General features: G+C 44.3%; 1 protein-coding gene across 1 annotated transcript in view; it reads left to right on the top strand.

Annotated features, from left to right (window-relative positions):
• Positions 1–26,750, top strand: part of LOC134346945 (IgGFc-binding protein-like) — a 235,050-nt gene that overhangs the window by 164,976 nt on the left and 43,324 nt on the right. Inside the window, exons 78-88 of the mRNA XM_063048829.1 lie at positions 1,895–2,069; positions 3,486–3,594; positions 4,234–4,328; positions 5,617–5,793; positions 6,734–6,936; positions 11,799–11,943; positions 14,205–14,446; positions 16,408–16,572; positions 19,359–19,486; positions 21,354–21,622; positions 23,228–23,436. Coding sequence (XP_062904899.1) covers positions 1,895–2,069; positions 3,486–3,594; positions 4,234–4,328; positions 5,617–5,793; positions 6,734–6,936; positions 11,799–11,943; positions 14,205–14,446; positions 16,408–16,572; positions 19,359–19,486; positions 21,354–21,622; positions 23,228–23,436 — 1,917 coding nt within the window. The remainder of the gene's footprint in view (positions 1–1,894; positions 2,070–3,485; positions 3,595–4,233; positions 4,329–5,616; positions 5,794–6,733; positions 6,937–11,798; positions 11,944–14,204; positions 14,447–16,407; positions 16,573–19,358; positions 19,487–21,353; positions 21,623–23,227; positions 23,437–26,750) is intronic.

Genomic DNA, 26,750 nt, shown 5'->3' with positions numbered 1-26,750 from the left:
TACCTTTGAGTGTATCTTATGAATTTTGGGCTGTTGATCATGAAAATTACCATGAAATTTCCATGTCACACACCATTTTTTAAATGCCTATATTTGTCATGTCAGAATAAATGATGTCAAGATTAAGGAAGGCATTTTTGTTGGTCCACAAGTCAAACAGGTCATCAATGACAGGCAATTTCAAAAACTTCTGGTGGGCCTGGAGAAAATCACATGGAAGGCATTCAAGGATATTGTTGAAAATTTTCTTGGCAACTAAAGAGACCATGCTCTAAGTGTGCAAAACTATGAAGTGCAACATGACACTAAGGATTAATTTTCTGCATTCCCAGTTATACTGCTTCACTGCTGCCAATCTTGGTACTGTCAGTGATGAGCATGGTGAAAGGTTTCACTATGCGGTCATGGAGAAACGGTGTCAAGCAACTGGAATCCATCAATACTGGTTGAATATTGTTGGACACTTAACTGGGAAGCCTCAGGAACTGAGTACAAATGAAAATCATCAGCAAAACATTTTTAGCTTAGTTGAACTATTGCCGCAGGACCAGGTGGTGTATGGTCATATGAGCAGCTGGTGCATATAACAAGTCCTGGTTGTGACGCCAGGCAGACAGTCTCTGAAGAGTATTGATAATAACTGGGGTGGCGGGTGGGGGGGTCACCTGTCTTGTAAAGATACTGTGCAGAATAAGGCAATGACAGACCACTTCTGTAGAAACATTTACAATGCAAATGCAATTGAAAATCATGAAAATCACTGTGAAAGTTCCGTCACACACCATTTTTTAAATTGCCTATATTTGTTATTTCAATTCATAATTCAAGTAGGAATAACTGATGTTAAGATTAAGGAAGGCACTTTTTTTCGTCCACAAATCAGACAGGTCAACAATGCAATGCAATTGAACATATTATAGTCAATAAAAGTTAATTTCTTGTTTCTCCAAATTCCTGCAAGCAGTACTTGTGGTCAGTAGCTTCAAGTAGTCTATCATAAACAAACAAAAATTCTGAGGAAACAACACTTTCAAAAAGATTTGTTGTGCAGGATAATTTGAGGGGACGCTGGCTAAGCACCTGAGGGAGAAAGGAATAGAAGATATTCTGATTGGGCGAGAAGAGTAGGGTAGAAATATAATCAATGGGCCAGATTATGACTTCATCATCCCATACCCTAACCCTAAGTTTATGAGTTCAGTCACCTTGGTTCTCCCCATCCCAAGAGCAGTTATTGAGATGTGGTAATCAACCAGACGCTGCTCCCAAAATGTCTTGATGGCCTTCCAGAGCTTGCTCCTGTCAAAGACTTTTTGCAGAGTTTAGCAAGGTCTCCAACAGGGCATCAATACTTAACTAATTAAAAGAACTTCCCAAAACATTTATTTAATTATAAACCCATTAACATTCTTAAGGCTCATTATCATCATCGTTATGTACCGTATCGTATGATGCAGGCAATGATGGTCTTATCCATGACCATGATTGTTCTTGGCAATTGTTTCTACAGAAGTGGTTTGCCATTGCCTTCTTCTGGGTAGTGTTTTTACAAGATAGGTGACCCCAGCCTTTATCAATACTCACCAGAGATTGTCTGCTTAACGTCAGTGGTCGTATAACCAGGACTTGTGTTATGCACCGGCTGCTCATACGACCATCCACCACCTGCTCCCATGGCTTCACATGACCCCGATCAAGTGGGTTGGGTGGAACTAAGCTAGTGCTACACCTTGCCCAACCATTTGTTCTCTCACTACTACTCTGGAGGTTATCATGGGCATTGGAAAGGCTCCTGGTGCATTCTGGAAACCAGGCAAGCCAATTGAAAATGAGAAGTTGTGCTACTGTAGTTCTTGCACCCATTGTGTCCTGACTCTGTTTACTTCTGGCACAGGTGGATGGGCGACGGGTCAACCCTCCCGTCTTTATGGACAGCCTGCAGATCCGGATTAGTGGAGGCTATGTCTTGCTGGAGACGGTATTCGGCCTTTGGGTGCGCTATGATGGAAACCATCACGTGGATGTTACTGTTCCCTCTTCGTATGCAGGACAGCTCTGTGGCCTCTGCGGTAAGGTCCAGGGAAGGAACGGGAGTCCTCGCTGCCAACTTCATAAAGAGATGCGGCTCTGTGCTGAACGTAGGGAGGCAGGGGAGGGAAAATGTCAGGCAGGGATTCCCTGCCTGGAGTCCACAGACCCCTTGGTTAATGGTAAGGCTCCATGGCATAAAAAAGCTTGGGAACCCCTGGTCTAGGGAGATCCAGGTCATCACAGGACTAATTAATAGATTCCAGGCCAGGCATTAGGTCAGGTTTTAAAAAGGTTCGTAAAGTAGGAAGCTTCTTAAAACCTGTCCTAGTGCCTGGCCTAGGATATATTAATTGGTACTGTGATTCCTGAGCTTAAAGATTTGACTGCTGCAAACAGTGATGGACTGACCAAATTCAGGATGACACAAAGAAAGGCCTAGTGGGTCATAGGGCTGGAGGGCCTTACAATGATAGGGAAGGAAATGAGAGCATTTACTGATATTATTACATCGACTGTTTGGTTACTAGTCAACACCAAGTTAAAATATGAAATGGTGCCAATGGGTAACTTGGTCTAGAGACATTGGTGGAACAGTGCAGAGGTTACTTTGTATCTAGCCCTGAGACATAGAGGGAACTTCACTCTACATCTAACCCATGATGCCCCTGTCCAGTGAGAATGTCTAGAGCAGGGGTTCCCAACCTATTTTATACCACGGACCCCTATTATTAACTGAGAGGGTACATGGACACAGATTGGGAACCCTGGGTCTAGAAAGAGATTTGCTCCAAACCTGACCTCATAGAGTCATAGAAAAATACAGCACAGAAACAGGCCCTTTGGTCCATCTAATCCATGCAAACCGTTTAAACTGCTTAGTCCATTGACCCGCACCGGGACTATAATCCGCTATACCCCTACCATCCATATACCTATCCAAACTTCTCTTAAACGTCGAAATCGAGCTCGCGTGCACCACTTGCACTGGTAACCCATTCCACCCTCTCACAGCACTCTGAGGGAAGAAGTTTCCCTTTGAGTTCTCTTTAAACTTCTCACCTTTCACCCTTGACCCATGACCTCTAGTTGTAGTCCCACCCAACCTCAGTGGAAAAAGCCTGCTTGCATTTACGCTATCTATATCCCCTCATAATTTTGTATACCTGTACCAAATCTCCTCTCAATTTTCTACGTTCCAAGGAATAAAACCCTAACCTACTCAAACTTTGTTTATAATTCGGACCTTACAGTACTGCCACACTCTTGTAAATTTTCTCTAGACTATTTCAATCTTATTTACATCTTTCCTGTAGGTAGGTGACCAAAACTGCGCACAATACTCCAAATTAGGCCTCAACAACATCTTATACAACTCCAGTCCTGGCAACATCCTTGTAAGTTTTCTCTGGACTCTTTCATGTTCTATTAGAACATCCCAATTCTCTTTCTTGCAGGAAATTATAACGGGAAGAAGACTGATGACAACTTGAAGCCTGATGGCAGTGTTGCTGAGACCACGGACAAACTGGGAGAGAGCTGGCTTGTACCTGATAATACTACAGGGTAATTGAATCATACAATTGTAACTGCATACAGTTCAGACAGAGCCCATTCAATCCACTGATCTGGAGCCAATTCTGTCTAGGTAATCCAGTTAGTCCCTCCCTCCTACCATTTTCTTGTAACTTCTCTCTAAGTACTTACCTGATTCAGTTTCGAAGACTGATTCTGTTTTGAAGACTCCTTCAACATCTGTGTGTGTGACAGTGTGATCAGATAGACATGGAGAACCTTCATTGCTGCCAATGGCATAACAGGCAGTAAGTAAGTAAGTCATGCACGTCCCGGTTGGAGACTCGGAATACCATCACACTCAGATGTAGAAGGATTCTTCATTGCTGTTTCCGTAACGATTTTGTTTTACTAGTCAGGGGTGTTAGCCCTGAGCTGAACCCCCAAACCTGGAGTACTGGTGGACCACTCTTGGTCTAGCCTCTACCCTTTGACCTGTTTGTCATGGGAGACCCTACCAAGAGCCAAAGCTGAAAGCCTTGACTCCAGTCAACTTAGCTCTGCGGGTCACTGAGGCACAGAAGCCTCCAACCCCTATGACAAAGTTGTGGTCCTTTTGGAGGAATGGCTGCCCAGCTCTCAGATAAAATGCACTGCGCTGACATCCTATCCTCTTGCCTCTCTGGGCAGGTGCACGAACACTGGTGGGATCAAAGACTGTGACAAGGATATTGAGCAGGAGGTACAACAGTCAACAAGTTGCGGCATGATCAAGGATCCAACAGGTAACAGGCACTTCAGGGTGAAAACTCCAACCAGAAGCCCCTTTGTTATTTCAACCCTCACTCTCCATATTTCCGGTTTTTTTTCTCCTTCTTCCTCTTTATCTTTTCTTCCAATTCTGCTCCTCCCCATCCCTCTTTCTCCCCCATGCTTTCACTATTTTCCTCCTCTAATTCCCACTTCTCTCCTCACATTCCCAATTTTTCATTTAGCAAATCACCGTTTTTCCCCACTTCCATTCTCCTATCTCATGTTCCCACCTTCCCCCTTCCTCCTTCCCACTTTCTCCTTCTGCCATATTCCGCTTTCTTGTATTGTCTCAGTTGTAATGTGAACAAAGTCACCAGAGAGTTACAGCTGGTAGATAAAAAGTAGTCTTTTATTCAACAAGAACAAGCAGACCCTTTCAAAGGAAGAGGCCTGTTTGATACAATATTACATGACATTTTATATGTTATAGATAAAAGGACAATTCTATATTTACAATATATCCACAAAGATCTCCTTTGAATTTTGTTGTTCAGTCGTTGTCGAGTCCGACTCTTCATGACCTCATGGACTCCTGCACACTAAGTCTTCTTGTCGGAAACTGCCTCTCTAAGATCGCCCAAGGTCACATGCATTGTCTGAGTAATATTATCTATCCATCATACACCAAGCCTTCTTGTCGGAAACTGCCTCTCTAAGATCCCCCAAGGTCATATGCATCGTCTGAGTAATATTATCTATCCATCGTAGTCTCTGTCGTCCTCTCCTTTTCCCTACCCAACATGAGAGTCTTCTCCAAGGAATTCTGTCTTCTCATGATGTGGCCAAAATATTTGAGCTTTTGTCTCATAATCAAGCCTCCTAGTGAGCAGACTGGCTGAATTTCTTCAAGTATTGACTTGTTGGATCTTCTTGCTGAATTACATGTAACTTTTACACCCACTTCTTAGCACCCGCACTCCAGACGCCCAAGATTAATGTTAATCAGCATTGTCTATTTTTTTTCAATCAACTGCAGTTCACAGCTGTGGGACCCTATTGTCCAGAGCTGTATTTTAAATTTAATCTATAGTCTACATTCAGGTCTAAAGATTGGCTGATGAAGTTAATGTTTTACTGTACACCGTAAGTCCAGAATATGCCCTAACAGCCTCCACATTCTTTCACATCCCATTTTCCTCCTTACGAAAAGAGTAAGAGACTGTACCGTTCTACTCCCTCAGTTCCCACTTTGGGGAAGACTTGCAAAGTCTCTCATTTGCTTTGCCCATGACCTTCCTGTTTTCCTGTTCCTTTCTACAGGCCCATTCAAAGAGTGTCACAATAAGGTTCCTCCAGAGATATATTTTGAAAGCTGTGTGTATGATCAGTGTGCCTCCGAGGGGGACACAGGAATCCTCTGCCTTGCCCTCCAGTCTTATGCAGCTCTCTGTGCCCAAGCTGGTGTCCCTGTAACCTGGAGAAAGAAGACATTTTGCCGTGAGTACCTCATACACACTCCTCTGCAATCTGAAACTGATTATGGAATCAGAATCAGGTTTAATATCATTGGAATATGTCGTGAGATTTGTTAACTTTGTGGCAGCAGTACAATGCAGTACATGATAATACAGAAAAAACTGAATTACAGTAAGTGTATACTGTATATATTTATATATACATTAAATAGTTAAATAGGTAGTGCAAAAACAGAATTTAAAAAGTAATGAGGTAGTTTTCATGGGTTCAATGTCCATTTAGAAATCCAATGGCCGAGGAGAACCTGAATCATTGAGTGTGAGCCTTCAGACTCCTGTACCTCCTCCCTGATGGTAACAATGAGAAGAGGGCATGTCCTGGGTGATGGGGGTCCTTAATGATGGATACCGCCTTCTTGAGGCACCGCTCCTTGAAGGTGTCCTGGATACTACGAAGGCTAGTACCCATGATGGAGCTGACTGAGTGTACAACTCTCTGGGGCTTATTTTGAACCCCACACCTCATAACAGTTGGTGATGCAGCTAGTTAGAATGCTCTCCATTCTGTAGAAATTTCCGAGTGTCTTTGGTGACATACCAAATCTCCTCAGACTCATAATGAAGTATGTACACTGTTGTGCCTTCTTTGTAACTGGGCCCAGGACAGGTCCTCACAGATGCTGACACCCAGGGACTTGAAATGGCAAGTTATTCACTGGGTTTATATCTGCCAGTGGGTTGGAGAGGACGTGTCCATCTCTTTAACTTACTAGCAGTGCCGTCCTTTAGATATATCTGAGGACTAATGTTTCAACTGAAATCTGAATGCAGGATTGAGCTCAGGAGGGTCTTTCCACCCCACCCTGCCCCGCCCCACCCTCAGTCTGATGTCCCTCTCTGTTGGTGCCCTATCGTTCTGCCCCTCTTTCATGTGAACTGAGTTCCTCATTCTCTCCACACAGCTCTGAACTGCCCAGCGGGCAGTCACTACGAACCCTGCGGCAGCGCTTGCCCTGCGTCCTGCACTGATCTGTCATCTCCCAATGAGTGCGCCCATCCCTGTGTCGAGGGTTGTGTCTGCGACCGTGGTTATGTGCTGAGCGGAGACAAGTGCGTCACGTTTGACCAATGCGGTTGTGTGGATTCAGAGAGGAACTACCACTTGGTAAGTGCCACTGTATCTACTGAGAGCACTGTGTTTAACATGACAATGGTGTAGCAGAAGCTTCAGCAAGTGACAATACCTCGAGGGGTTCAAAGTTCAAAAGTTCAAAGTACATGTTCAGTATATAACTTGAGGTTCCACCCCTCCCCCGCCACCCCTACAGGCAGCCACAAAGCAAAGAAACCGAAAAGAACCCGTAAAAAAGACCATCGAACACTCAACATGCAGAGAGAGGAAAAAAACACAAAATGTGAAAACAATAAAAGTAAGCAAAGAGCATTGAAAAGGAAAGTGAGTTCAGAGCACCAGGAGCAGAGACGGCCTCGGCCTCAGTTCAGCACAGAGCTGAGAAAACATCACGGAGCCCAGAGCAGCCGGATGCTCTTAGAATAAGCAATGGATACATTTGTCTTTATTACCAGGACACAAGGAAATCTTGTACTTGTGTGCGTTTTGACGAGGCCACATGCTTCAGCTATTCGTGCTTAAGTTAGAAAATTCTATTCCTAAAGAAAATACAACACAGTTTGTCCAGATGTTTAGGAGAGGTATGTTTTTGCTACTTTAAAACAGTGAAGTGCGACCAGTGTGCAACATGGAACATTACAGCACAGTATAGGCCCTTCAGCCCACAATGTTGTACAGACCTTTTAACCTGCTCTAAGATCAATCTACTCTTCCCTCTACACAACCCTCCATTTTCTTATCATCCATGTGCCTATCTAAGAGCTTTTAAATGCCCCTAGTGTATCTGCCTCTACCACCATCCCCTGGCAGGGCGTTCCACACATCCGCCACTCTCTGTGCAATAAAATCAAATCTCTGACATCCCCTCTATACTTTCCTCCAATCACCTTAAAATTATGCCCCCTCATATTAACCATTTCCACCTGGGAAAATGTCCCTGGCTGTCCACTCTGTCTCTGCCTCGTCAACTTGTGTATCTCTATCAGTTCACCTCTTACTCTCCTTCAGATCAAAGTGAAAAACCATACTCCCATCTTCAGGCATTGATAGGGTATTTGCTGTTTTTCCTGGCTAGAGACTCTATGTAGGGAAACATCATCTCAAGATAAAAGGGAGAGCCATTCGAGACCGAAGTTAGTGAAATCTCTTCACCAAGGGCAGTACATCTTGGAGTACTCTGCTCCAGAGGTTGGGTATATTCATGGCTGTGATTTTGGGGAATTGAGGGATATGGGAATCAAGAAGATGGTAGATTTCCTGGAGAGATCTGAATTGATTTTAATGAATAGTTGAGCAAATTCCAGAGCCAAATTATTGCTACAATGTCATTTGATACAGATACTCATAAAATTTGCGAATTTGGCCAAACATTTTATTCCGATTCCCATGGCCTCCTCTTGTGCCACGATGAGGCCACCCACAGTGTGGAGGAGCAACATCTTATATTCTGTCTGGGTAGCCTCCAACCTGAAGGCATGAATATCAGTTTCTCCTTCCAGTTAAAAAAAAATTTCCCTCCCCTTTCCCCCTTCTTCTATTTCCCACTCTGGTCTCTTACCCCTTCTCACCTGCCTATCACTTCCCTCTGAGTCTCCTCCTCCTTCCCCTTCTCCTAGGGTCCACTCTCCTCTCCTATCAGATTCCTTCCTCTCCAGCCCTTGACCTTTCCCACCCACCTGACTTTACCTATCACCTTCCAACTATCCTCTTTTCCCTACCACCACCTTTTATTCTGGTGTCTTCCCCCTTCCTTACCAGTCCTGATGAAGGGTTTTGACCTGAAATGTCAACTGTTTATTCATTTCCATAGATGCTGCCTGACCTGCTGAGTTCCTCCAGCATTTTGTGTGCATTATTCTGGATTTCCAGCGTCTGTGGAACCTCTTGTATTTATGATTTCTGAATAGACATGCTTTGGGTTTCATTGGCAAGGCCAGGATATTGTTTCTCCCAACTGCCCCGGTCACTTCATGGCATAGAGTCAGAAAGGACAGAAACAGGCCCTTCAGCCCAGCTGGTCTATGCTAAGCAAGATTCCCACCTAAGCAAATCCCATTTGGCAATTTGGTAGATATGACCATTTCACACAGTAGTTAAGAGTCACAGAACATAGAACGTTACAGGCCATTCAGCCCACGGTGTTATGCTGACCTTTTCACCTAGTCTATGATCTCATCTAACCGTTCCTTCCCACAGAGCTGTCCATTTTTCTTTCATCCATGTGCCTATCTAAGAGTTTCTTAAATGTCCCTAATCTATTGTATCTGTGTTATGTTTTGTAACTTCCAAACATTAAACGAATTCATAGGAGGACCCGCAAGTCTGAAATGCGGGTCTAACTTTGAGTTTACTTTAAGTGAGGCTTGTGTGTATCACAAGCTTGGGCTTTTCTCTTTGGTGAAAATGAGGATGAGATAGAAGTGCACAAGATGAAAAGAGTGATGATATATGCAATTCACTTATTTTTATGTATTACTCATAATTAAAAACTTAAACAAATAAGAATATTTAATCAAGCAATATATATATATACAAGATTACTCAAATATTATTGAGATATTAAATACACAACAATCTGTCTCTACCACCATCCTGGCAGTGCATTCCATGTACCCACCACTCTCTGTGTAAAGAACCTACCCTGACATCCCCCCCTCCAAACACCTTCAAGTTATGCCCCATTGTATTAACCATTTCAACCCTGGGAAAAAGTTTTGGCTGTCCACTCTATGACCCTCTTTTCATCTTGTGCGCTTCTATCTCATCCTCATTTTCACCAAAGAGAAAAGCCCAAGCTTGCTTAACCTATCCTCTTAAAACATGCTGTCCAATCCAGACAGCATCCTGGTAAATCTCCTCTGCACCCTCTCTAAAGCTTCCACATCCTTCTTATAATGAGATGCCCGGAAATGAGCATGATACTCCAAGTGAGGTCTAACCAGGGTTTTCTAGAGCTGCAACATTACCTTCTGGCTCTTGAACTCAATCACCTGTCTAATGAAGGCTATCACAACATATGCCTTCCTAGCAACCCTATTAACTTCCGTGGCAACTTTGAGAGATCTATTTACATGGGCGTGAGATCCCTCTGTTCCTGCTCACTGCTGAATCCTGCCATTCACCCTGCATTTTGCCTTCACGTTTGACCTTCAAGAATCATTTCAAGCTTTTTCAGATAGAACTCCCTCTCCCGACCACATTGTTGTGGACGTAGAATCACATGTCACAAGGATGAATCTGTCAAGCTTGCACAGGTAGGCATCTCCCAGTCACCAGCTTCTCAGGGATCACCTGCCTCTCATTCCCAATTCATCACCTGCAGCCTATTTACACCCTCTCATCCACAGTTCTTCTTCACTCATGCAAACCAGCCAGTTTCAACCATTTGTTCCTAGCCTTCAGAGACCTTGTTGCCTGTTGTGTTTAGTATCTGTTCTCTCTTGTTTGGTGGCCCTTCACGGCTTGTTATTTTGCCATTGATTGTTAAAGTTATCGTTCAATACAAGATTGTTTCCGCTGCTTGGCTTCTGGGTCAAATCTTCTCTACATTTCCTGGAAGAGTCACAGATTTCCTTTCCTTCTAAAGGAATCAAATAAATTTCAGTAGTTTGATCTGGAAATTCCATGGTCATTGTTACTTAAAATTATCAATCAGATTCATTTAGTTAATTAACTGAATATGAATTATGGAGGATTATATCTACAGATCATTGATCCAAACCTCTGCATTAATATCTGAGTACACCAATAAGATCATAAGATATAGGAGCAGAATTAGTCCATTTGGCCCATCGAGTCTGCCCCGCCATTTCATCATGGTTGATCCATTTCCCCCCCAGCCTCAATCTCCTGCCTTCTCCCCGTATCCCTCACTAATCAAGAATCTATCAATCTCTGCCTTAAATATACCCAATGATTTGGCCTCCACAGCCACATGTGGCAACAGATTCCCCAGATTCACCACTCTCTGGCTAAAGAAATTCCTCCTCATCTCCGTTCTAAATGGGCATCCCTCTATTCTGCGGCTGTGTCCTCTGGTCTTAGACTCCCCCCACAATAGGAAATATCCTCTCCACATCCGCTCTACTGAGGCCTTTCAACATTCGATTGATATCAATGAGGTCAGCCCTCATTCAAACATGGAATAGTACAGCACAGTATAGGCCCTTTGGCCCACAATGTTGTGCTGACCCTTAAACCCTGCCTCCCATATAACCTCCCACCTTAAATTCCTCCATATACCTGTCTAGTAGTCTCATTCTTTTGAATTCCAGTGAGTACAGACCCAGAGCCATCAAACGTTGCTCATATGACAAGTCTTTCAATCCTGGAATCATTTTTGTGAACTTCCTTTGAACCCTCTCCAGTTTCAGCATATCCTTTCCAAGACAGGGAGCACACAACTGCTCAAACTACTCCAGATGAGGTCTCACCAGTGTTTTATAAAGCCTCAACATCACATCCTTGCTTTTATATTCTAGTCCTCTCAAAATGAATAACTCAATTTACAAAAGCGATGCATTTCTGGAATATGTTTCATTAGGTGAAGTTTCCTAAATTGAATAGGCTAGGAAAATGAATTATGGACAATTCCATACATGTACACTTATGCAAGGAGAGGGGCATGTTACATTATGTGTAATAGAAAGAAGAACTTCATAAATTGAACATTTGGAAATTGTTGGTATTGTCAATGACTCCACCTTTAAACATTTGGACAGTGCCAAATTTAGAGTTGTTACACCCCAAAGGGGAATTTGCTCCCTTTTTTGTATGTCCACTGAAAAGGAACACCAGAGAGATTAAAGACTGGTATTATTACAAAAAAAGACTGGTAAGATAAATAAGAAGGTGAATGGATTTGAATAGTTTCTTTCTGTTTTTGTCTTGTCCAGCTGGGAGAGAACTGGATCACAAACAGGAACTGCACAGAGCGCTGCACTTGCTCCAGCCCCAGCAACATCACCTGCGAGCAGTGGGAGTGTGGCCCCTTAGACAGTTGTGGAGTGCTGGACGGAGTCCTGGGATGTCAAACCACAGGTCAGGTTCAACACCTTACATTGATTGTTGAGGAGGCCACAATCAATACCTCTTTGAGCTTAGTAACAGAGTGACACGTCCAGCGGTACTGGACAAGGGCTACCTTTTAAATTCATTCTTCAGGATGTTATCATCACTGCCAAAGATAATACTTATTGCTCACAATGATTTGCCTTCAAGAAGGTGGTGAAGATTTCCTGAATGTCACAGTTCATCTCTTGAAGTACTTCCACAGTGTTGGTTAGGGCAAAAGTGAACTTAGATCTAACAATGGAAGAACATCAGTTTATTTCCAAGATTACAAGGTGCATGACTTAGAGGACTATCTGTAGATGGTGCCCTGTCCCCCGGCTTTCTTAGAGGTTAAGGTCAGTGCAGCGATGACTCTAACAAACCAAAGCCACTGTGAAAGACCAAACACGGGGAGTTATACTGTGTGACACATTCTTTGATCCAATCCAATAATAAAGTTCAAAAAGTCAAACAAATGTATTCAATCCTTTATTAGTGTAGCACCCCGGCATGCCTCAGGGTCACTCAGCTCGCTGTCGTCTAGGGAAACAGCCCTCGGCCCTGCCAAACTGGGTAATTAGTTTGTGTGGATGCTGTGTGATGTACCCCGCCCCGCCCAAATAACAGACAATACACCAGATACAATTAAATGAATTACAGTTTATAGATATTACTGGAACTATATAATTAATAGAGATAAAATATAAAAGGAAAATAAAAGGTGCCACACTTATCAAAGTTCAATCTCTTCGTACACAAACAGTTGGAGCTCAGGACCCTCCTTCTTCACCCTGCGTCTCCCCTTGGACCACCTCGACCTGCCGCCTGGGACCAACAATGGTGGTCGACCAGACGCTCCACCCGAGTCCATCTCCGTCTCCTCTCCTCGCCGATCACCCTGGACCTCAGACTCCTACGCAGGGTCCGACCCTGTTAGCGGACTCACAGCACTTTGTCCATCCTCTCTCTCTCTCTCTCCCGCTTTCTCCCCTAAAACCTGCGCATTACAATATCTTACAGACACACAGAAAGCATAACATCTATCCCAATTGGTTCGTAACACCCTCTTATCAATAACATAATCCAAACAAACTGCTAGCGGGAGGACGTTCTCAGCAGTTAACATAATAAAGAAGCCATTTCAATTATAACATAACAAAGAAGCCATTTTAATTAGACTACGCAGTAACATAAAACAAGAAACCCCTTACATTAGTAAGTAACAAAACATACAGTCTTGAAGCGATGAAATTTATGAAATTAAAACTAGCGATATTAAACATACTTAAGTGGACTTAAACTATATTGCATACAGTTCTGGTCACCCCACTATAGGAAGGATGTTGAGGCTTTGGAGAGGGTGCAGAAGAGGTTTACCAGGATGCTGCCTGGTTTAGAGGGCATGTGGTATCACTAGAGGCTGGGCAAATTTGGGTTGTTTTCTCTGGAGCACCTGAGGCTGAGGGGGACCTGATAGAGGTTTATAAGATTATGAGAGGCATAGATAGAGTAGACAGAGAGCATCTGTTTCCCAAGGTTGAAATGTCTGATACCAGAAGGCATGCATTGAAGGCGAGAGGGGGTGGGTTCAAGGAGGATGTAAGGGGTAAGTTTTTTACTCAGAGAGTGATAGATGCCTGGAATGCACTGCTTGGTATGGTGGTAGAGGCAAATACATTAGAAGCTTTTGTGTTTTAATTTTTATTTGTTTTTAATAACATGACTACATTTTATAAACCTGAGAAAGTCTGCAGATACTGGAAATCCAGAGCAACATGTGCAAAATGCTGGAGGAACTCAGCAGGTCAGGCAGATTCCATAGAAATGAATAGATTGTAGATGTTTTGAGCCAAGACCCTTCTTTAGGACCAAATCTTAGATTTTAGTAAGATGCAATCTTGTTTTTTCCGGATTAATGAATGTCAGAGACACCAACACAACATTTAAAGCCATTTGTCAGCTGATAAGATTGAAGGTGTGGCTTAATGGCTGTCAAAGCATTTCCAGGGACTGGCATTAGATGTGCAGCAGGGCTTGGCCAACCACAAGCGATCTTTGGGGATGAAGTTGTTGCAGTAGATAAGTATGGATAGGAGAGTTGGGAGCTCAGCTGACACATTGAGGTACACTGAACAGACCATCCGATAAAAAGTCAGTTGTGCATCCTCATTAGATAAAAGTCCACTTTGATCTCATTGGTCATGTACCAGTGTGTAGTGACCCTAATGAGGTGATGTATCTTCCAACAGGCTCTGCCTCGTGCCATGTTGCTGGGGACCCACACTATTACACATTTGACAACGCCATGCACAGCTTCATGGGTACCTGCACCTACACGCTGGTCAGCGTCTGCGACACCACCAAGGTGACTCCTTTCACCATCAGTGCCAAGAATGAGGAGCGAGGCCTACCTCAGGTTTCCTACCTCCGCGAGGTTCATATTGACATCTATGGTCAACGCATCACTCTGAAAAAGAGTAGGAGGATTCTGGTGAGTAGCGATAACCACAGAACCATAAGACATAGAAGCAGAATTCGGCCATTCGGCCCATTGAGTCTGCTCCACCATTTCATCATGGCTGATCCATTTCCCTCTCAACCTCATTCTCCTCATAACCTTTCACACCCTAACTAATCAAGAATCTATCAACTTCTGCCTTAAATATACCTACCCAATGACTTGGCTTCCATAGCCGCCTGTGGCAGTGAATTCCACAGATTCACAACCCTCTAGAAGAAATCCCTCCTCATCTCTGTTCTAAATGAATGTCCCTCTGTTCTGAGGCTGTGTCCTCTGGTCCGAGACACTCCCACTAACAGAAACATCCTCTTCACCTCCACTCTATCTAGCCCTTTATAAAGTCTCAACATTACCTCCTTGCTTTTATATTCTAGTCCTCTTGCATGGGTGCTAACATCGAATTCACCTTCCTCACCACCGACTTAACCTGCGAATTATTTTTTTTAATTTGTTGAGATATAGCACAGAATAGGCCCTTCCTGCCCTTTGAGGTAGGTCACCTAGCAATCCCTAGTCTAATCACGGGACAATTTACAATGACTATTAACCTACCAAATGATATGTCTTTGGACTGTGGGAGGAAACTGGAGCACTCAGAGGAAACCCACCCAGCCGTGGGGAGAACATACAAACTCCTTACAGGCAGTGGCAGGAGTCCTCCATGAGGACTTCCAAATCCCCTGAGGGAGAGCCACTAGAATCACAATCAGGTTTAATATCACCGGCGTATGTCGTGAAATTTGCTGCTATGTGGCAGCAGCACATTGTAATACATAACAATAAAAACTGTATTTTACAGTAAGTAGTATATACATTTTTTAAAGTTAAATTAAATATGTTGTTCAAAAAGAGAAAAAAAAAGTAGTGACCAAATTCCAGGTTCCCTGGATTCCTCTCTCCTGTTCCTAAATTGTGGACTACTCTAGATCTTGATTCCCACCCATAAGATCCCTTGGTCACCGCTTCACCATTCATAAACTTTAGTTCATTCAAAGACTTCACTGCCCCTAGATTCGTCCACTGGCTGCCAATCTGGTGATGTCATAACCTCTTCACCTATGTCTAAAGTCCTCTATTCCTACAAGACCAAAGCTCAAAGTTAATCTTATTATCAAAGCACATATATGTCACCATATACAACCCTGAGATTCGTTTTCCTGTGGGCACAGTCAACAAATCTATAGAATAATAACCATAACAAAATCAATGTAAGACCGCCTACTTGAATGTTCTATCAGAGTGCAAAAGACAGCAAACTGTGCAAATACAAAAATAATAATAGTAATAAATAAGCAATAAATATCAAGAACATGAGATGAAGAATCATATAAAGTGAGTCCATTGGTTGTGGGAACATTTCAATGATGGGATGAGTGAAGTTATCCCCTTTGTGTCAAGAGCCTGATGATTTAGGGGCTCCTGAACCTGGCGATTTAGGGGCTCCTGAACCTGGCGGGATGAGTCCTGAAGCTCCTGTACCTTCTTCCTGATGGCAGCAGCAAGAAGAGAGCATGTCCTGGGTGGTAGAGGTCCCTGATAATGAATGCTGCTTTCCTGTGACAGCATTTTATGTAGATGTGCTCGATGGTTGTGAGGGCTACTCCATTTCTGAGCTCTTACGCATCCCTAATTCCCTTGACTCCATTGCCTTCTGTTCCCTGTGCCATAAACTCTAGAACTCTGCAACTCCTATAACACCCCCTGCCTTTCCATCTCTATCTTTCTATCTATGTACCTACTGGTTCTTCTTAAAACATATCAATCTTTAACCATTTGACCTAATATGTCTTTGAACTTAGAACTTTGTAGTTGAAAAGGATTTGATAACACCTCAGTATGTCATCAAAAAGCATTTTAGAATTTGAAATGTTCTGTACAAGGGTGGATTTCTGGTGGCAATGACTTCACAGATTTCTGTTTATATTCTGTAGGTGGATGGGATGAGGGTTCGAACCCCATTGTTTGGTCAGATCAAAGGCATCTCCATTACAAGCAGTGGCATTTACTCTGTAGTAGAGACTGACTTCGGCCTGGTGGTGAAGTTTGACGGAAATCACCATTTGGAGATCAAGATTCCCAGCACCTACTTTGGGAAGGTGAGAGTGCAAACAGAGGGAACACCATGGGCTGCCTGGTAACCTGAAGACAACTCTCCCATACTTACCTGTCATTACGTCCCAAGTCATATGATGTAGATGATCAGGGTCTTTCCATGACCATGATTGTTCTTGGCAAATTTCTCTACAGAAGTGGTTTGCCATTGCCGTATTCTGGACAGTGTCTTTACCAGACAGGTGATCCCAGCCATTATCAATACCCGTCAGAGTTTGTCTGCCTGATGTCAATGGTCGCATAACCAGGACTAGTGATATGCACCAGCTGCTCGTACGACCATCCACCACCTGCTCCCTTGAATTCATGTGACCCTGATTGGCAGGGGGCGGGGGGGGTGGTGCTAAGCAGGTCTTACACCTTGTCCAAGGGTGTTCTGCAGGCTAATGGAGGGAAGGAGCGAGTGCCTTTCACCTCCACCTCACCATATGTCTTTAGGAACACTGCTTACTGCTGCCTCTGTCCTAGGACCTCTATCCTAATATATTTTAATTCCCTGCTAAATAGAAGGATTTTTCATTTGGTTCTTTGGTTGAACAACTTTTATTTACCAAATAAGCTATTTTTAAGAATTTTTTCATGATTTTGAACAGCTCCATTAAAACTTCCTCCACTCTGTGGAGAAGACTTCCTGCTTTTTCAGCTTTCTCAAACAAATATGCTTTTCCCTGGAACCACATATTAATCTATCCTATTCTAAACCAGTGCGTCCTTTCCAAAGTTTTAACTTTTGAAGGGGCATTGGAGGAAGCTAATAATCTGTAGAATGCTTTCTCAGGGCTAGTAGGAGAGTGGAAGGATCACAAAGCTACTCTGGTAAGACCATTAGACAATAAGATATAGGAGAAGAATTAGGCCACTTGGCCTACAAGTCTGTTCCTCCATTTCATTATGGCTGATCCATTTTCCTTCTCAACCCCAATCTCCTGCCTTCTCCCCATATTCTTTCATGCCCTGACCAATCAAGAACCTATCAACCTCTGCCTGAAATACACCCAATAATTGACCTCCACAGCTGCCTGTGGCAACAAATTCCACATATTCACCACTCTCTGGCTGAAAAAATTCCTCCTCATCTCCATTCTAAATGGACATCCCTCTATTCTGTCTGTGTCCTCTGGTCTTAGACTCCCCCACCACAGGAAACATCCTCTCCACATCCACTCTATCAAGGCCTTTCAACATTCAATAGGTTTCATTGAGATTCTGCCCCCCTCCCCCCAATTCTTCTGAATTCCAATGAGACAGGCCTAGAACCATCAAACACTGCTCATATGACAAGCCTTTCAATCCTGGAATTATTTTCCTGAACCTCCTTTGAACTCCATCCAATGCCGGCACATACTTTCTTAAATAAAAGGCCCAAAACTGCTCACAATATCCCAAGTGAGCCCTCACCAGCACCTTAATGGTGTAAATTGATCACCTACATCACATGAATCAGTTCTGTCCTGTGGATAGAAAGGAGAAGAGAGTGAGAGGAGAGGAGGACGAGGGAAAATGGATGAACTGAGTGACTGTTCAGGAATATGTTGCAGAAAATTTCGGGGGGGGGTCTCATATGCCTCAGTACAGCACCTTTTTCTCAGGGTGTCAATGGCTAATATAAGAGGGTGTAACTTGAAGAGGAATTTAAAAAGAGGAGGAATGTGAGAGGTAGGTTTTTTATACAAAGTAGTGGGTGGGTGCATGGAACATGCTGCCAGGGGTGGTGGTAGAGGCAGGTATTTTTAGGGAGATTTAAGATAGGCTTGTGGATGAATGAGAACTGGAGTTCTATATGAAAGGGAAGGGTTAGATTCATCTTGGAGTGGGTTAAAGGGGCCAGCACAATGTCATGGGCTGAAGGGCCTGTAATGTGCTGTACTGTTCTATTTTCTGTTTTTTGTACAGTTAAATATCTCAGGCTTATTTCGAGCAAAGCCAGTGACCAATAGAAGGGGTAGCATTAATCCTGCACTGTGGAGGATGTGGTGGTACTAGAGAGGACTAGAGAGGGGAGCTATGCTACCTTCCAGGGACATTGTCAGGGTTGAATTTTAATTGTGAGGCGAGACCGGCTGGGAGCAGAGGAGACAGGGTGAGGTTTAACCGAGCTGTACAGAGTCACAAGAAAAGGAACAGGAAGAGCCCAATTTCCTTAGCAAGGAGAGTAATAGCCAGGAGCTTGGATTTAGGGTTATTGGTGCAAGGAAAGGGTTGTACAGGCCTGGAACTCACTGCTGACAGGGATCAGGGGTAGAAGAAAAGGCTCATACAGGCCTAGAACTCACTGCTGGAAGGTGTGAATGAAGCAGAAACCCTGTTAACATACCTGGTTAAATATCTGAAGGGATGGAATGTGCTGACAGTGGACACAATCCTAGGAAGTGGGTTTGGTAGTGATAGCTCTTCATCAGCCAGCATGAACGTAATTGGCCAAAGGTCTTCCTCCCTTGTCACTGCATTTGAGAGTCTGTGGCATGAGGTGAACTTGTTATTTTACTTATTTATTGAGATACAGCACGGAATAGGCCCTCCGGCCCTTCGAGCTGTGCCACCCAGCAATCCCCCAGTTTAACCCTAGCCTAATCACGGGACAATTTACAATGACCAATTAACCTACCAACCGGTGCACTTTTGTACTGTGAGTGGAAACCAGGGCACCCAAATGGTCATGGGTTGAACGTACAAACTCCTTACAGACAGCGGCGGGAATCAAACCCAGGTCCCCTGTACCGTGAAGCGTTGTGCTAACTACTATGCTACGGTTTCTCTGTTAACCTTCCAGGTGTGTGGAATGTGTGGTAACTACAACCGCAATTTGACAGATGAACTCCTGATGCCCAACGGGAAGCTGGCGAACAACGTCACCCACTTCGGCAACAGTTGGAAAGCGGCAGGAGATGATGACCCTGGGTATGTACCCGAGAAGGCCATCCTCTCGTAATTACCAATACATTGCTGCCAGGATGTGGGTGGCATCTGCAGGCCTCCTCTGGTTGGTCCCAGGCAACATTATCTTAGACCATAAAATATAGGAGTAGAATTAGGCCATTTGTCCCATCGAGTCTGCTCTGCCATTTCATCATTTTCCCCCTCAGCTCCAATCTCCTGCCTTCTCCCTGTATCCCTTCATGCCCTGACCTATCAAGAATCTATCATCCTTTGCTTGAAATATATATAAAGACTTGGCCTCCACAGTGCCCTGTGACAAAGCATTTGAACAGATTCACTGCTCTCTGGCTAAAGAAATTCCTTCTCAGGTCTTACCTTGTGTGGTTAGAGAGTGAAGGCCCAATTAAAGGTAACGGCTTCCCCATCCCATCTTTTATGTCCATCCATCAAAGCAATGGATCTTCCCTTCACTGCACACATGTTCAAAGATCAAGGTACATGTAGTATCAAAGGATATATAATTTATACAACCTTGAGATTTGTCTCTTACATGCAGCCATGAAACAAAGAAACCTGATAGAACCCATTAAAAACAAAAGAAGACTATCAAACACCCAGTGTGCAGAGAGATAAAGAGAAATTGTGCAAACCATAAAGCAAGCAAGCAGCATTCAGAACTGATGTTCACAATGCCAGGCATCACTGTAGCCGATTCAGAAGTCTACAGAAGCCGATTCAGAAGGCCTCAGTCCAGCACAGAGTCAAGCAAACTCTATTGATTTACTCATTTAGACTGGAGCAGGGAATCCACTGCTTAACTCGATCGATTTAAGCACTGGGCTGAATCGTGGCTGCAGGATCCAGGCCCCAGATCATATTGAAACAACAGGGCTCGGGTCTGAGAGCGAGGGACAACCTGAGGTTTGGACGATTTAAGCGCTGGGCCAGATTGAAAAGGTCTGGGTGTCAGGGTTGGAGATGAGGAACAGGCCTGTTCCGGCTACAGGATGTCTGGCTTCGTGTCTGTGGACTCACTTGTACAAAACATCACTTCAGAATGCTACTTGCTTACTTTTATTGTTGGTATGATTTGTGTTTTTTTTCCTCTCTCTGCACCCACTGGGTGCTTAATGGTCTTTTTTTAATGGGTTCTATTGGGTTTCTTTGGTTTGTGGCTGCCTGTAAGGAGACGAATCTGAAAGTTGTATAATGTATGTATTCTTTGATAATTTCGAACTTCGGAACTGGAAAGACTCCAAGAACCATCACATGAATGTTCTGGCTGTGTTGTTCACTTGTGGTGTGTACTCTGAATACTTGGCCTTTATATACAACTCAACCCAACCATCAACCACCCGAGCTACGCATTTTCCAAATTATTTCCAACAACCACAGGCATCAAATGGTCAGATGTGCTCGCTGTCGGGAGAACTTCGCCTGCAGGCAAGCCTCCAAAAGGAAGGAACTCTTCTCCCACGAGTGCTTAAGGCAAAGCACTACCACGAAGCATCTGTTACAGGCCACCAATCAACCATCTGATGACATGGTCCATCACCAGGCAGAATGGAAACGTATCATCTGTATGCTTATCACAGATGCTGTAATGACAACCAATCAGCTGATATAAAGGCAAAATATTCAGAGGACACACCACAAATTAGCAGGGCACTGTTGATGTCTCCTCGTATGGTGACGAAACGTTTGCAGATGAATTGCCAAGATTGGAGAACAACACAACCAAACCATCAAACCTGGGCTACACATTTTCCGAATTATTTTCAACTCTAAACTGCATCCTGGGACTCCCTCTGTTTGGGTAATGATGCTAGTGCGATGTACAGTGTGCATTATGGCCTATTGCAATTTAAACTGACCTCCTCACCTACAGGTGCCAGCCTGACAATCGAGACAATCTGTCTGCCAGCTGCTTGCCACACATCCTGCCCAAGGTGGAGGCTCTCTGCCAAGAGCTGCTAACGGATAAGTACCGCGGCTGCCACCACCTTGCCAATCCAAAGCCATTCGTCCTCAACTGCGTGTACGACATGTGTGAGTATGACAGCATGATCTCCTCACTCTGTGACAACATCCACTCTTATATCGAGGTGTGTAAGAGCGAGAGCATCGACATCAAGTGGAGGAACAGCACCTTCTGCCGTGAGTATCACTTGATTTGGGACTTTTCTTTTTGCCCGATCACTGGAGATATCATTCAGACCACCCTGATCCATCGGTGTCCAAACAGCCACAGTTTCTCCTACCCTTCGCACTTTCAGTTCCTAATTGTACCCCTCCACTCCCCCCCCCCCAACATCCATCTGCTCCCACCATAAACATCTCCTGGAGCGGCCTCCTCTACATTAGTGATATTCGTCATAAATTGGGGGACCGCTTCATCAAGCACCTCTGCACCATCTGCCACAAGTGGGACTTCCCAGTGGCCAAACATTTTAATTCCCACTTCGATGTGTCAGTCCATGACCTCCTCTTGTGTCCAGATGAAGCCACCCTCAGGGTGGAGGAGCGACACCTTTTATTCGGTCTGGGTAGCCTCCAACCATCCAGTAAACAAATTTACCCTCCACCTTCATCTATTGCCCCCTCTTCACACCTGCCTATTACTCCCCCCCCCACCCCGGATCCCCTCCTCTTTCTCTTCCTCCTGTGGTCCTCTTTCCTCTCCTATCAGATTCCTTCATCTCCAGCCCTTTCCCACCCAGCTGGCTTCACCTATTACCTTCCAGCTAAACTCCTTCCCTACCCCCCATCATTTTATTATGGCATACCCCCTTTCCTTCTCAGTCCTGATGAAGGGTCTCAGCCCGAAACGTTGACTGTTTACACTTTTCCATAGATGCTGCCTGGCCTGCTGAATTCAACCTGCATTTTGTGTGTGATATTTTTCTCTGAACCAGTTGAATTAGCCATTAGCACTCTGTTCTTTCTAAGAACATAATATGTACAATTGGCTGCCACTTTTTTTTACATTACAACAGTGCCTATCCAGAAGGTTGTTTCTTGGCTATGAAGCTTTTGCAATATCCTGAAGTTCAATGGTTCAATATAATATCGGAGAATATATACAGTATACAACCTGAAATTCTTACTCTTCCTAGACATCCGTGAAACAGAAAAAAACCCATAGAATGAATGACATAAAACATTAGGAAAGGACATTTATAAACATAAGGATTTCTTTTCCCATAATGAGTCCTGCTGTAAAATAAAGCAGGGGTTTGTCTGCAGAAGGAAGAAACTTGATCGATCAGGCCACACAAGTTGGATGTCTTCCACCTGCCAATTATCAAGCCTCTGAGCTGAGGTGGTGCTGATATTAAAAAATCCCAGAGGACTTAAGGAGGTGGGATGCAAGAGAGCAGATAAAGGAGTAGCCTAGTGGTTAGCACAGCGCTTTACAGTACAGACAACCTGGGTTCAATTCCTGCCTTTGCCAGTAAGGAGTTTGTTACATTCTCCCTGTGACCGTGTGGCTTTCCTCCAGGTGCTCCAGTTTCCTCTCACAGTCCAAAGACAGACTGGTAGGTTATTTGGCCATTGTAAATTATCCCGTGATTGGGCTAGGATTAAATGGGGAAATTGCTGGGAGGCGCGGTTCATTGGGCCTATTCCACACCGTATGTCAATAAATAAATAAATCAGATGTGGGTATCGAGGGGTGGGAAGAATAAATCAGGAAAAAGAGTCAAGTTTACCTCTTGCCCCTGGCTCCTGTGACGTGCTAACCTGGGCCCTTCCTTTCAGCTCTGGCATGCCCGCCCAACAGCCATTACGTGGAGTGTGCCACACCCTGTCCAGCAACGTGTGTCGACATCTACGCACCTTCCAAATGCGAAACTCCTGCGGCCTGTGTGGAAGGGTGTGAATGCAACCGGGGCTTTGTGCAGAGCGACAACGCCTGCATAAATCTAACCAACTGCGGCTGCCTCGACGCAAACGACAGCTATCACACAGTGAGTACCCTGGGGCAGCGTGAGCATGTGGGCACGTTGGACAGCGGGTGCAGAAAGGAAATAGAGGCAGGTAGGTGGGGAGAAGTGAAAGACTGGCTGGGACCCTGAGGGTAGAGAGTGCACAAAGAGCAGTTGGCATTTGGAGTGGAGAGCATTTGCATTAAATCTCCCCCCACCCACCCACCCCCTGCGTAAAGCCATGGGGAGCAGGTGGTGCAAATCACAAGTCCTGGTTATGCGACCATTGACACCAGGCAGACAATCTCTGAAGAGTATTGATAATGGCTGGGGTCACCCATCTTGTAAAGACACTGCCCAGAAGAAGACAATGGCAAACCACCTCTGTTGAAAAATTTGCCAAGAACGATCATGGACATGAGACCATGATAGCCTACGTCATATGACATGGCACATAATGAATGAACCTTCCCCCACACCCTTGATTATCTTTGTGTTCTCGATATTTATTGCTTATTTATTTATTATTATTATTATTTTTCCATTTGTATTTGCCCAGTTCGTTGCCTTGCACTCAGGTTGACCACTCAAGTTGGGCAGTCTTTCATTGATCCTATTATAGTTATTACTCTATAGATTTATTGAGTATGCCCACAAGAAAATGAATCAGTGTTGTATATGGTGATGTATTTGATAATAAATTTATTTTGAATTTTGGATAGATTCTATGTTGTTAGAGGTGTTCAACCTGCTGTACCACAAAAAACCACAAGGTGGAGCTGACACATAGAATTATTGCAACAAAGAAGGTGTTTTAATAATTCTGTTAGTCTACTGAGTCCCTCTTGGCTGCTCTAAGAAGCAGTCCTGGTTCTCTCCCCACCAGCCTAATTTGGAGTAATGTGTGCTGTTTTGGTCACCTATTTACAGGAAAGACGTAAATAAGATTAGATTAGATTATGAGGACACTCAGTCCTCGTTTATTGTCATTTAGAAAAGCATGCATTAAAAAATGATACAATGTTCCTCCAGAATGATATCACAGAAACACAGGACAAACTAAGACTAAAACTGACAAAACCACATAGTTATAACATATAGTTACAACAGTGCAAAGCAATACTGTAATTTGATAAAGAGCAGACCATGGGCACAGTAAAAAAAAAGTCTCAAGTCCCGATAGCTCCATCATCTCGTGCAGACGGTAGAAGAGAGAAACTCTCCCTGCCATGAACCTCCAAGCACCGCAAACTTGCCAATGCAGCACCATTGGAAGCACCCGACCGCAGCGGATTCTGAATCCGTCCAAAAACTTTGAGCCTCTGACCAGCCCTCCAGCACCAAGCACCATCCTCTGCCGAGCAACAAGCAAAGCCGAGGACTCGGGGCCTTCCCCTCCGGAGATTCCGGATCAACACAGTATCAGCGGCAGCGAAGCAGGCATTTCAGAAGTTTCACCAGATGTTCCACCGTGCTCTCACATCTGTCTCCATCGAATCAGGATTGTGCACGGCACCCTACTTGAAAGATAACGCATATCATTCACCGGAGTGGTCGCTGCGAGCTGCGTCACGCCGCCATCTTCTCCTCCCGTTTGAAAGAGTACAGAGAAAATTTACAAGGATGTTGCTGGGTCTGGAGGACCTGAGTTATAAGGACAGATTAAATAGGTCAGGACTTTATTCCTTAGAATATAGAAGGTTGAGAGGAAATTTGATAGAGGTATACAAAACTATGAGGGTTATAGATAGGGTAAATGCAAGCAGGCTTTTTCCAAGAAGATTGAGTGGAACTGCAACTAGATGTCATTAACCTTGCATCTTTTATAGTTTTAAAATTATTTTTGATTATTGTGATACAGCATTCCACCCTGCCAAGTCATGCCACCCAGCAATCCCCTGACTTAATCCTGGCCTAACCATGAGACAATTTATAAAGATCAATTAACGTACAAACTGGTAGGTCTTTGAACTGTGGGAGGAAACCAGAGCACCTGGAGGAAATCTGCACAGTCACGGGGAGAATGTCCAAATTCCTTACAGGCAGCAGTGGGAATTGAACCAGCGTTGCCTGCAATGTAAAGTGTTGTGCTAACCACTACAGTTATCGAGTCATAGAGCACTACAGCACCCTTGGCCATCTAGTCCTTGCCAAACTATTATTCTGCCAATTCCCATCGATCTGCACTGGGACCATAGCCCTCCATACCCCTCTCACACATGTACCTATCCAGACTTCTCTTCAGTGCTGAAATTGATCACATGCACCACTTGTCCGGCAGTTCGTTCCACACTCGCAGCACCCTCTGAGTGAAGAAGTTTCCTGTCTTTTCACCTTTCACCCTTCACCTATGACCTCTAGTTTTGTCCATCGTCTGCACTATCTAGTAATGGGATCTGTTCCTCTCTGACCTAGTGACAAAGTCGCCTAATCTGTCAAATTCCTCCTTAGCCTTCTTTGTTCCAACATAAATAACCCCTGCTTCTTCAGTCTGATCCAATAACCAAAGTCCCTCATCCTGACATTAATACAGCAGTGACAAGGGAGCGTGTTGGATTGGATAAAAAAACAAACTTCCAGAAAAAAGGGAAATCCAAAATGAAACAGAATGTGTTGGAATACTCAGCAGGTCAGGCTCGTTATGTGCCGTGTTGTATGACATCATCATTATGCACCGTGTTGTATGAAGTGGGTGATCATGGTCTTTCTACAACCATGATTTTTCTTCGCAATTTTTTCTAACACAAGTAGTTTGCCATTACCTTCTTCCAGGCAGAGTCTTTACAAGACAGGGCAGCCCAGCCATTATCACTACTGTTCAGAGATTGTCGGCCTGGCGTCAGTGGTCACATTACCAGGACTTGTGATATGCCCCAGCTGCTCATCTGATGATCCGCCACCTGATCACATGGTCACATGACCCTGATCAGGTGTTGGGGGAAGGGTTGGGGCTAAGCAGGTGCTACCGCTTGCCCAATAGTGATCTGCTGACCAGTGGAGGGAACGAGCTCCTTACACCTCCTTTGGTAGAGACGTATCTCCACCCCACCACCCATTTTTTAAAAGATTACCGTTAATTATCTGTCACGCGAAACATCGAAATGTTCAGTGAAATAAGCAATTGTGTCAACATCCAATGCTGTCCGAGGATGTGCTGGGGGCTGCCCGTAAGTGTTGCCACGCTTCCGGCGCCAACATAGCACGCCCGTAACTTACTAACCCTTATTAACCGGTACATCTTTGGAATGTGGGAGGAAACCAGAGCACCCGGAGGGGCGGCAGGGTAGTGTAGTGGTTAGCACACCACTTTACAGTACCAGTGATCTGGGGTTTGATTCCTGCCGGTGCCTGTAAGG

The sequence above is a fragment of the Mobula hypostoma genome, chromosome 5 (assembly GCF_963921235.1).
Source record: "Mobula hypostoma chromosome 5, sMobHyp1.1, whole genome shotgun sequence".
Lineage (NCBI taxonomy): Eukaryota > Metazoa > Chordata > Chondrichthyes > Myliobatiformes > Myliobatidae > Mobula > Mobula hypostoma.
Note: the sequence above shows the minus strand (reverse complement) of the source record. Positions and strands in the feature narration are given on the sequence as shown.